General features: G+C 42.4%; 1 protein-coding gene across 5 annotated transcripts in view; it reads right to left on the bottom strand.

Annotated features, from left to right (window-relative positions):
• Nucleotides 1-12,638, bottom strand: part of LOC142366229 (neurexin-3a-like) — a 126,014-nt gene that overhangs the window by 102,225 nt on the left and 11,151 nt on the right. For all 5 annotated transcript variants that reach the window (XR_012766752.1, XR_012766753.1, XM_075448055.1 and 2 more), the window contains exon 2: nt 11,673-11,834. Coding sequence is in view for 3 of the 5 variants with exons in the window: in XM_075448055.1 (XP_075304170.1) it covers nt 11,673-11,774 (102 nt within the window). In the remaining 2 variants the exon portion in view is untranslated. The remainder of the gene's footprint in view (nt 1-11,672; nt 11,835-12,638) is intronic.

The following is a 12,638-nucleotide window of genomic DNA, read 5'->3' as shown; positions in this document are numbered from 1 at the left end:
GAGCTGAGCAGGAGGTTTGTTCCCACGTGTTCTGCACGTTATCCCTCTCACCACCAACACCGAAAGCAACGAGCCTCGACGTAACGCAACAGCAGCTTCCCAGAAGGGCAACCAATCACCCAACACCAAGAAAAAGCATGAACAGAGTTAGCCACCGTTAGCTCCTCTCAGGCTAACTGAAGGCCTGGCAGAGCATGGGTGGAACTGGACGTTCTGCAGGCAGTTTGAAAGGTTTAAATCCACATTTTCTGCAGAACAAATCTACCTATGGGTACTAATAAAGTCAACTTGCACTGGAACGTGAACACACAGAGACTAAAATGTGGACTTCAGCCGTGTCTGCTCTGAGAGGTCCAAACTCCACAGAAATCCTGTTATTTTCATGTTTTTTTTGCTTTTTATTATCATCAGTCAAGCTTTAATACATTTTAACATCTGAATAACCCCACAGAAGGTCGTCTCCGTGGTTTTAAACACACGACGTGTCCTTGAGGGGTCATTAAGAAGGTTGTGTTTATTTCACCTGTTTCTGTGAGACCAGTTTGGACCTAAACCAGCCCACACAGGTCAGGTGATAAACATGTTGAATCCACAAAGATAAGATTTATAACATTCTCTTTCTATTTGTAGGAAAACAAAATAATACAATAATAAATAAATACGTCAATGAATATTCAGGAATTTAAGATAAATACAGAAATGTAAAAACACTTTGGGAAATACATTTTTAAAAAAAGAGGAAAATATATTTAGAAAATGTCTAATTAAAATAAAAAGAGACAAAATAAATTAAAGAATTAAAGTAATGATTAAAACTGATTAAAAATGAAAATTAATACTAATTAGCAAATTAATACTAAATCAAACAATTAAAGATAAATATCAGTTAATGTTGCATTTTGTACATCTAAAATACTTGTGGTATTTATTGCCGGATTAATTTATGTTCTGAGACATTTACATATTCTTATTTTTGCCAGTTTCATTCCTCCATAAAAATACAACTCACACGTATAGAATATATTTTTAAATATAAAAACTGATTTACATCCAACTCTTTGGATGCAGATGTGATTTTAATAAGACAATTAACAAAAACGAGTGGCATTTTTATTCATCAATTTAATATAACAAAGGTAAAGGGAAAAAATTTAACATATGTGTTGTTTATAATACTTGCAATTGGGATGGAGTAAACATCTGCAGAGTATTTTAACAAAAAAAGGTTTGATTATGTTGAATTAAAAGCCCCAAAAAGCAATGGGTCCACCAGACCCAGCAGGCCGAGGACCCTATGAGGGTTAAGCATTAAATGATGCGTCTCTTTGTGTATTTACTGTACACATTTACCTCCAGTGCTGGAAAAAAAGACTTCCTGGTTTTCTGTAAGTGTTTCTGGAGTGGAGGGGGGGGTAGAAACGGAGGGTGTAGCTGACAATTTGACGAGTCACTTTCAGGTTGCTGCCACCTCTGAACAATAACAGCGAAAAGGAGCTTTATCAGCGCGCTGCAGACGCAGGCTGCAGGTTAACATGAGGATGGAGCACGAGCCGGGGCCGATATCAGGCCGAGGGACGGCCAATCAGAGCGCAGACACATGCAGAACGCATGCATGCACACCGACACGTGTGGAAATATGAAGTGTGAGTGTGTGTGAGTGGAAATGTCTGACAATGGTTGGATGAAAGAAATCCATCACTGCATTATCTCCTCCACCAGGCTTCCACGAAACACACCATTACACACACACACACACACACACACACACACACACACACACACACCCTTATCAGGCTGTGGAAACCAGCACTGCAACACAATATGACTGAGGCTTGAAATTACCTTTCTAGATTGCCGGCCAATATAGATTCTGGTGTCATCGCTCACCGAGAATTCCCACAAGACACGCGACTAAAAAAAGCTGATATTTGTCGAGCTTCAGACAACAACAAATAAATAAATAAATAAATTACTGGACGGATGCAAAGTTCATCCTCAGGACTTTAATAAATAAAAATAGAGTTTAAATTTTCATTTTAGTGTCAAATCTATTATCTATTCACAAATTTAAATTCTATTTCCTAAATTAGTTCCCTTTTTTCCCAGAAAATATCTTTAAAATGTGTTTAAAATAACAGAATTTTACTCCTGATGAATATTAATCCTATAAATAAACAATAATGCTTTTAAACGGTCATTATTCATTCAGTGTTGGCTTGTTTTCGAGTGAAACAGGTGATTAACGACAGATTTCTGCTTCCATTTTCTTTATCTCAATCTTGCAACTAAAACAGAAAGTAAACTAGAAATTCTATTTCCTGTTTTATTTGTTTACCATGCAAAAAAGAGATGATCTTCTTTTTTTTTTTTTAATTTACCAATTTAATGCATCAAAAGTCTTGTATTTTCAGGATATTGTATCATAATAGCAAAACTAAACGATAACAAAGCTCAATTATATTAATAATAATATAACAATTTTATATCATTTCCATTTTCTTTATCTTAATCTTGCTACTAAAACAGAAAGTAAATATTAATGTTCCATCTGCATCATCTGTGAGTCACTGAGTCAAACGGTTGTGTGCGGGGCAGAAATATCCAAATATCCACATAATCCTCATGTAGAAACACTTGTAAGGAGCACCTCCCTGTCGATGCAGGCCTTGTAGTATCAGCGGTCACGTGGTGTTGACACGAGACACCAAGGAGTGTTCTGCAACGTTAAAGCTCCTGCAGTGTGCACTCCTGTCCACAAGGTGGCAGAATTTCCTTTGAGAGAGCAGGACATCATGAGCTGAGTCCCGCCCCCCTCCTCCCCCTCCTCCACCAACACCAGATTTTAATTTAAAAGAAAATCTTTAAATAACATCAATTTAAAAAAAATCTAAATTAGTTCCTTTTTTTCCAGAAAATATCTTTAAAATGTGTTTAAAATAACTAAAAATAATTTTACTGTAAAAAAAACCTTCCTGATGAATATTAATCCTATAAATGAACAATAATGTTTTATCTTGAAATGTGGTTAAATGTTAAAATCAGGAGCTCATGAACTACTGACCTCCCCACCCTGCTCAGTTTTCACCTTTTCCTTCTACTCTCTGGAAGTTCTGGTCCTGATCAGAGTTTCAGACCCACCAGAATGTCAGTTCTTTCCCTTTTATATTGTAAACAAAAGGTAAATGGAACTGTAGAGGAAACAAGTGCATTGTGGGTAATCTGTGTAGGCGTCACATAGGCTGTGTTCGAAACCGCATACTTCTCCTACTAACTTTAACTTGTTTTAAGTTCCCGGATGCATCCTAGATTCTCCGAAATGTTGGGTATGCATCATGAGGTTACTACTCATACTCAAACTACCCAAGATGCAACGTAACGTGACGTTGCCGATCGTCATTTCCTGTCAAAACGGCAGTTTCAAGCTAGCTACAACGAGGGTAGGTTCACTTCCTGTTTTCAAAACAAAAGCACCAATTGTATGGTAATGGCTTTCCCTATGATAAAAGGCAACGGGTATTTTATTTTGTGAAAATAACTGGAAGTGCGTTGCTCACTACGGCTAGCTTTAGTAGCACCGAATTTGTGGGAACAAAATTGTAAACAGCCGGTATTTTGTCAGGTTTTCAACACGTTGGGGATCTAAACGACTACTTTCTCTCCTGAAAATGTTTCAAATGTTGCTAAAGTTTACAGAGTTTAGAGCTTAAGAGAAATCAGCTTCAGGCCGGCTGATTTCGGCTCGGGCAGGAGCGAAATGCATTTTGGGTAAATGCTCTGCATACTGTCTGATCGATGAGTATGTAGTATGTAGTATGGAAGTATGCAGTATGCAGTATGCAGTATGTAGTATGCAGTATGCAGTATGCAGTATGTAGTATGTAGTATGCAGTATGCAGTATGTAGTATGCAGTATGTAGTATGTAGTATGTAGTATGGAAGTATGCAGTATGCAGTATGCAGTATGTAGTATACAGTATGTAGTATGTAGTATACAGTATGTAGTATGTAGTATACAGTATGTAGTATGCAGTATCCAGTTCCAGCACTGTGGGAACCAGAAAAGAGACGAGTCCTGGCATCATTTACCATGTGGTGTGAAAACAACTGACTGGTACAGAAGCTACAGTGGAAGTGACTAAATGATGGCGGAAAATGACGTTACTGTGGCTCATGCGATCCTTTGTGTTTCTTTGTTGGCGACGGTACACAAGCGCCGCCAGGAGCCGCCATGCGAGTGGCTGATGGAGGTGTAATGACAACGGCAATTACAGCAATTATGTGTCATTGTAGGCCATTATGTGTTTTGTAGGTTTTTGAGATGTAGGCTTTCTTTTGTAATTACTGGTTATGAAAGGCGTAATAATCACGGGCCAGCCAGAAGAAGGAGCTACCAATGGCAACCAGCACCCGGTGCCATGGTAACAAAACATTTATCCATAATGCTGCTCGGTGGATGGCGAGGACAAGAGCATCGGCAGCAGGCAAATTAGCCCTAATGGTGGGGGGGGGGGGGCGGCAGATGTGTGGGTGGGTGGGGCAGATGTGTGGGTGGGTGCTGCAGATGTGTGGGTGGGTGCTGCAGATGTGTGGGTGGGTGGGGCTGAGATAAGAAGGTGGATTAATGCATATGTAGCTTCATATAAGCTTCATAAAAGCAGTATATATCACATATGATGTCATAAGTAGGAGCTGTTATTGGCTGATTCAGCTAAATCTGACAATGTCGAGTCGCATGTCTATCAATCTATCTATCTATCCATCCATCCATATATCTATTTCAAACAAAGGGGAACTAAATAAATACCAGAGTTTTACACCTGCTGGTGACCTCAGACGCCCTGATATATGCTCCCAGGAACAGGAAGAAGGAGTTTTACACCTCAGACGCCCTGATATATGCTCCCAGGAACAGGAAGAAGAAGTTTTACACCTCAGACGCCCTGATATATGCTCCCAGGAACAGGAAGAAGGAGTTTTACACCTCAGACGCCCTGATATATGTTCCCAGGAACAGGAAGAAGGAGTTTTACACCTCAGACGCCCTGATATATGCTCCCAGGAACAGGAAGAAGGAGTTTTACACCTCAGACGCCCTGATATATGCTCCCAGGAACAGGAAGAAGGAGTTTTACACCTCAGACGCCCTGATATGTGCTCCCAGGAACAGGAAGAAGGAGTTTTACACCTCAGACGCCCTGATATATGCTCCCAGGAACAGGAAGAAGGAGTTTTACACCTCAGACGCCCTGATATATGCTCCCAGGAACAGGAAGAAGAAGTTTTACACCTCAGACGCCCTGATATACGCTCCCAGGAACAGGAAGAAGGAGTTTTACACCACAGACGCCCTGATATATGCTCCCAGGAACAGGAAGAAGGAGTTTTACACTTCAGACGCCCTGATATATGTTCCCAGAAACAGGAAGAAGAAGTTTTACACCTCAGACGCCCTGATATATGTTCCCAGGAACAGGAAGAAGGAGTTTTACACCTCAGACGCCCTGATATATGCTCCCAGGAACAGGAAGAAGGAGTTTTACACCTCAGACGCCCTGATATATGCTCCCAGGAACAGGAAGAAGGAGTTTACACCTCAGACGCCCTGATATATGCTCCCAGGAACAGGAAGAAGGAGTTTTACACCTCAGACGCCCTGATATATGCTCCCAGGAACAGGAAGAAGGAGTTTTACACTTCAGACGCCCTGATATATGTTCCCAGAAACAGGAAGAAGAAGTTTTACACCTCAGACGCCCTGATATATGCTCCCAGGAACAGGAAGAAGGAGTTTTACACCTCAGACGCCCTGATATATGCTCCCAGGAACAGGAAGAAGAAGTTTTACACCTCAGACGCCCTGATATATGCTCCCAGGAACAGGAAGAAGGAGTTTTACACTTCAGACGCCCTGATATATGTTCCCAGAAACAGGAAGAAGAAGTTTTACACCTCAGACGCCCTGATATATGTTCCCAGGAACAGGAAGAAGGAGTTTTACACCTCAGACGCCCTGATATATGCTCCCAGGAACAGGAAGAAGGAGTTTTACACCTCAGACGCCCTGATATATGCTCCCAGGAACAGGAAGAAGGAGTTTTACACCTCAGACGCCCTGATATGTGCTCCCAGGAACAGGAAGAAGGAGTTTTACACCTCAGACGCCCTGATATATGCTCCCAGGAACAGGAAGAAGGAGTTTTACACCTCAGACGCCCTGATATATGCTCCCAGGAACAGGAAGAAGGAGTTTTACACCTCAGACGCCCTGATATATGCTCCCAGGAACAGGAAGAAGGAGTTTTACACTTCAGACGCCCTGATATATGTTCCCAGAAACAGGAAGAAGAAGTTTTACACCTCAGACGCCCTGATATATGCTCCCAGGAACAGGAAGAAGGAGTTTTACACCTCAGACGCCCTGATATATGCTCCCAGGAACAGGAAGAAGAAGTTTTACACCTCAGACGCCCTGATATATGCTCCCAGGAACAGGAAGAAGGAGTTTTACACTTCAGACGCCCTGATATATGTTCCCAGAAACAGGAAGAAGGAGTTTTACACCTCAGACGCCCTGATATATGTTCCCAGGAACAGGAAGAAGGAGTTTTACACCTCAGACGCCCTGATATATGCTCCCAGGAACAGGAAGAAGGAGTTTTACACCTCAGACGCCCTGATATATGCTCCCAGGAACAGGAAGAAGGAGTTTTACACCTCAGACGCCCTGATATGTGCTCCCAGGAACAGGAAGAAGGAGTTTTACACCTCAGACGCCCTGATATATGCTCCCAGGAACAGGAAGAAGGAGTTTTACACCTCAGACGCCCTGATATATGCTCCCAGGAACAGGAAGAAGGAGTTTTACACCTCAGACGCCCTGATATGTGCTCCCAGGAACAGGAAGAAGGAGTTTTACACCTCAGACGCCCTGATATATGCTCCCAGGAACAGGAAGAAGGAGTTTTACACCTCAGACGCCCTGATATATGCTCCCAGGAACAGGAAGAAGGAGTTTTACACCTCAGACGCCCTGATATATGCTCCCAGGAACAGGAAGAAGGAGTTTTACACCTCAGACGCCCTGATATATGCTCCCAGGAACAGGAAGAAGGAGTTTTACACCTCAGACGCCCTGATATATGCTCCCAGGAACAGGAAGAAGGAGTTTTACACCACAGACGCCCTGATATATGCTCCCAGGAACAGGAAGAAGGAGTTTTACACTTCAGACGCCCTGATATATGTTCCCAGAAACAGGAAGAAGAAGTTTTACACCTCAGACGCCCTGATATATGTTCCCAGGAACAGGAAGAAGGAGTTTTACACCTCAGACGCCCTGATATATGCTCCCAGGAACAGGAAGAAGGAGTTTTACACCTCAGACGCCCTGATATATGCTCCCAGGAACAGGAAGAAGGAGTTTACACCTCAGACGCCCTGATATATGCTCCCAGGAACAGGAAGAAGGAGTTTACACCTCAGACGCCCTGATATACGCTCCCAGGAACAGGAAGAAGGAGTTTACACCTCAGACGCCCTGATATATGCTCCCAGGAACAGGAAGAAGGAGTTTTACACCTCAGACGCCCTGATATATGTTCCCAGAAACAGGAAGAAGGAGTTTTACACTTCAGACGCCCTGATATATGTTCCCAGAAACAGGAAGAAGGAGTTTTACACTTCAGACGCCCTGATATATGTTCCCAGAAACAGGAAGAAGAAGTTTTACACCTCAGACGCCCTGATATATGTTCCCAGGAACAGGAAGAAGTTTTACACCTCAGACGCCCTGATATATGCTCCCAGGAACAGGAAGAAGGAGTTTTACACCTCAGACGCCCTGATATATGCTCCCAGGAACAGGAAGAAGGAGTTTTACACCTCAGACGCCCTGATATATGCTCCCAGGAACAGGAAGAAGGAGTTTTACACCTCAGACGCCCTGATATATGCTCCCAGGAACAGGAAGGAGTTTTACACCTCAGACGCCCTGATATATGCTCCCAGGAACAGGAAGAAGGAGTTTTACACCTCAGACGCCCTGATATATGCTCCCAGGAACAGGAAGAAGGAGTTTTACACTTCAGACGCCCTGATATATGCTCCCAGGAACAGGAAGAAGGAGTTTTACACTTCAGACGCCCTGATATATGCTCCCAGGAACAGGAAGAAGGAGTTTTACACCTCAGACGCCCTGATATATGCTCCCAGGAACAGGAAGAAGGAGTTTTACACCTCAGACGCCCTGATATATGCTCCCAGGAACAGGAAGAAGGAGTTTTACACTTCAGACGCCCTGATATATGCTCCCAGGAACAGGAAGAAGGAGTTTTACACCTCAGACGCCCTGATATATGCTCCCAGGAACAGGAAGAAGGAGTTTTACACCTCAGACGCCCTGATATATGCTCCCAGGAACAGGAAGAAGGAGTTTTACACCTCAGACGCCCTGATATATGCTCCCAGGAACAGGAAGAAGGAGTTTTACACCTCAGACGCCCTGATATATGCTCCCAGGAACAGGAAGAAGGAGTTTTACACCTCAGACGCCCTGATATATGCTCCCAGGAACAGGAAGAAGGAGTTTTACACCTCAGACGCCCTGATATATGCTCCCAGGAACAGGAAGAAGGAGTTTTACACCTCAGACGCCCTGATATATGCTCCCAGGAACAGGAAGAAGGAGTTTTACACCTCAGACGCCCTGATATATGCTCCCAGGAACAGGAAGAAGGAGTTTTACACCTCAGACGCCCTGATATATGCTCCCAGGAACAGGAAGAAGGAGTTTTACTGAATATGTCACCTTTAAATAACTACATATATCTAACATGTGCTCTCTTAAAGGCTGGGCCGATGGTAACATGCATGCTCGTGCACTGATTTCAGCTTGTGTTTCATTGTAAGTTAAAAACCTCATTTGTTGTGTGACACCACCTTTTACCTTTGATTTTGTGCCTCGTGATGCAGAAACAGGGACTCAAACATGACGTGCATGCTCGAGTGTGCGTCTCCCTAATTTTTCCGTGGATGTGTGAGTCAGTGCACATGCTTGACAGGAGTGGGTGGTGCAGGGAATGTTGCAAACAGGCCCAGCATGCCACAGAGCAGGAAGTAGGCCAGAGGGGGATTAAATGGCTACTGCGCCACTTCCTCCATCTCCCTGCAGCCATATGATGCTGTGACAGAAATCCAAGCCCCTGTGGTCACAGTGCACTCGACTGGCTCCAGTTATGTGCTAAGACATGACATCATCAGCTCGAGTGTGGGTGTGTGCTGTGGGTTAACTCGGTGAGTCAACTCTTACGTTCTCTGAATTGGCATCGAGACAAAATACCCTTTAAAAGTTACTTTTACAGTCAGCTGCTCTGCTGAGGAAATGCTGAAATTTAACGGCATGAAATGAAAGTAAAAAAGAGGATAAAATTACGGAAGCATATTGCTGCCACTACGAAAAAAAAAAAGAGGTTCAGTATCATGTAATTACGTGAAAAGTTTATTGTTATAACAATATCTTTTTCACGTTTTAACAATATATTTATCACGTTATTTCAAGATGAGATATTTTCACGTTATAACTTGATAAATATATTGTTAAAACGTGAAAAAGATATTGTTATAACAATAAAGTTTTCACGTAATTACATGATACTGAGCCTCCTTTTTTTTTCGTAGAGTGGCAGCAATATGCTTCCGTATAAATAACTGTTTGTTCTGCAAACTTTTTGTTTCTGTGTGCATGATCGATATGAGGGGAAGTTTTTTTTAATTGTTTTTATATTTTATTACAGGCTTTGTTCAGAGATTACAACAGAATAAAGATCCCAGCAGGAAGATGTGCACAAACTGGATCAGAACCACAAACACTGACTCTATCTGAACACGAATGTTCAAAACGAAATGGATCTAAAGCAGAATGTTTCTAAAGGTTTGGGTAAATGGAAAGAAAAAGGAAAGTTTGGGGATCTGACGAGGGTCAGCGATTGTTTGAAAATGATCAAATCCGACAAAATGTGTTTATTCTGAACATTTAAAGTCAGAATGTTCGTTCAAAGTTTGCACAAACCCTCTGCTGGTTTTAAACCATTATGTCAGGGTTCATCTGTAGGTTAGACCTCATCTTTGCTGCTGGCCCTGTGGTATAAGACTTATTGTATTTTCTAAGCTTTGAGTGGAGAATTGACCGCCAACTGTACCTCATCACCTCAGGAAATAAGCACGTCGTCAGCTTGTTTTTCTGGTCGGACATCAGCGGGAGAGACGGTTTGTGAAGAAAGATTCTTTAAATGTTGGCAGCGTTATCAGGATAATCTGACTGGAGTCCATTTTAAAACCATCTGAAACATCTAACTGGAAGCAGTTATTCACAAACTGCAGCTCATTTATTCTTACTTTGTTTTATTTTAATGGACAAACCATAACTTGTGCATCTTCTCCAGCGTTGTCCCTTAACTGCAGAGAAACATAATGTCACCAAATAATGAGGATGCAGTGACGCACCGCGGGTTTATATTTAGATGCCCTCATCATCTGGAATAACAGCTGTGTGCAGATATCCAGCGGTGGGCAGTGTGCTGACAGCGGCTGCCAGAAAAGCTCAGAAAGTTTCTCTGATTACTGTTATCCGAAGAATGGGTACAGCGCCACCTATCATACCGGGGTAAGACATGCGCTGAGTTCGAAACCGCATACTTCTCCTACTACTCCTACTAACTTTCTGAGTTAGTATGCGAGTTTGAGTAAGCAGAAGTTCCCGGATGCATACTAGATTCTCCGAAATGTTGAGTATGCATCATGAGGTTACTACTCATACTAAAACTACCCAAGATGCAACGTAACGTGACGTCGCCGATCGTCATTTCCTGTCAAAACGGCAGTTTCAAGCTAGCTACAACGAGGGTAGGTTCACTTCCTGTTTTCAAAACAAAAGCACCAATTGTATAGTAATGGCTTTCCCTATGATAAAAGGCAACGGGTATTTTATTTTGTGAAAATAACAGGAAGTGCGTTAGCTCACTGCGGCTAGCTTTAGTAGCGCCGAATTCGTGGGAACAAAATAGTAAACAGCCGGTATTTTGTCAGGTTTTCAACACGTTGGGGATCTAAACGACTACTTTCTCACCTGAAAATGTTTCAAATGTTGCTAAAGTTTACAGAGTTTAGAGCTTAAGGGAAATCAGCTTCAGGCCGGCTGATTTCGGCTCGGGCAGGAGCGAGATGCATTGTGGGTAAACGCTCTGCATACTGTCTGATCGATGAGTATGTAGTATGGAAGTATGTAGTATGTAGTATGCAGTTTCGAACACAGCCACGCTTTGTGCCTATGATCCCATTCATTCACCGCCATATATCCAAGGATAATTACCCTTGTTCAACTCATTCTCATTGTAATTTAGCCAATAATCTGATCCTTTCAGGGCCATGTGACCCCACTCCATGTGCTCAGCAACAAGCAGCGAACCTGTGAAGCTTTGAAGACCAGCTGGGGGGTATTTGGAGCATTTAAACTGACTACTGCACCAACCTTAAACCTCAGAAACACATCGGTCCAGGAGACAAACAGAACCTTCACTCACCTTGATGCACCTCTAAAGACTTTTAGAGATTCACAGAAAGTCTTTAGAGTTCAATAACCCCCCAACGAACTGCAAACAACCAGCAGGGTACTTCACCTCCTTCAGACAGCCCATGAAGTTGTTGCTGACTGGAGATCCGGGCAGGTCGGCTGTGCTGGGGCTCCCGCCCACGTAGAAGAAGTCGTCCGAGCCCAGCATGGTGTAGTCCTCCTGGGTGTAGCCTGTGGTGGTCAGGATCCCGTCCACTGATATGGTCACCTGATAAAGAGGAAGGAACGGTGAGGATTTGGAGGTTTTTAAAGGATCAAAGCCGGACTACAGAGTTTCCTTTAAAGCCCACTCGGGTTTGGAGGAGTTTTAAATCTGTCCTGGATTAAAAAGAGCCGACACCAGGCTCGTGATTTTCTGTATTTTTGAGTGAGTTGATCCTTCAGTGCAAAGAGAATCAGCTGAGAGATACGTAGTGTGTAAAGTGTAAAAGAAAGAAAGAAAATGCTGGAGGAATTCACTCGTTTTTGATTTTCTTTAGTTGAAAACAGAAGGAGAAAACACAAGTAAACATAGTTCAACATGCGTGAAACAAACAAAGAGTGACAGGAAGCAGAGTTTCACAGCAGGAAATACAGGAAGAAGAAGCTCTGACATCTTTATCACCGTTAGTCTCAGCAGCTTAAACAGTCACCAGTGTTATTTTCATACTAAAATTCATCGAATCGATGGCTTCTTTTCCAATTTTAAGCATGTTTTTTATGCTATGCTGATAAAAAAAAAATGCAGAATTTATTAGGACTGGGCGAGTTAACTCGTTAATTATTTAAATAAATTAATTTAAATAAATATTTTATCGCGCATTAACGCAGGTTTTATTATTGTAAAAGTCTGTTGAATGCATCACATTCACACAGGGAAGCTCACAGAGCTAACCGGCGCTACTTCCTGTTTTACTCGTTTCAACATAAAAGCACGTATTTCAAAATAAATTTAAAAAAAATAATAATCCTGCATTTTCAGCCAAGTTGAATTGTCTTCTCAGCGTAGTAGTTCCAGTCTAAAATATCACTT

Source organism: Odontesthes bonariensis, chromosome 17, assembly GCF_027942865.1.
Source record: "Odontesthes bonariensis isolate fOdoBon6 chromosome 17, fOdoBon6.hap1, whole genome shotgun sequence".
NCBI lineage: Eukaryota > Metazoa > Chordata > Actinopteri > Atheriniformes > Atherinopsidae > Odontesthes > Odontesthes bonariensis.
This window is presented reverse-complemented; position numbering and strand designations above follow the sequence as displayed.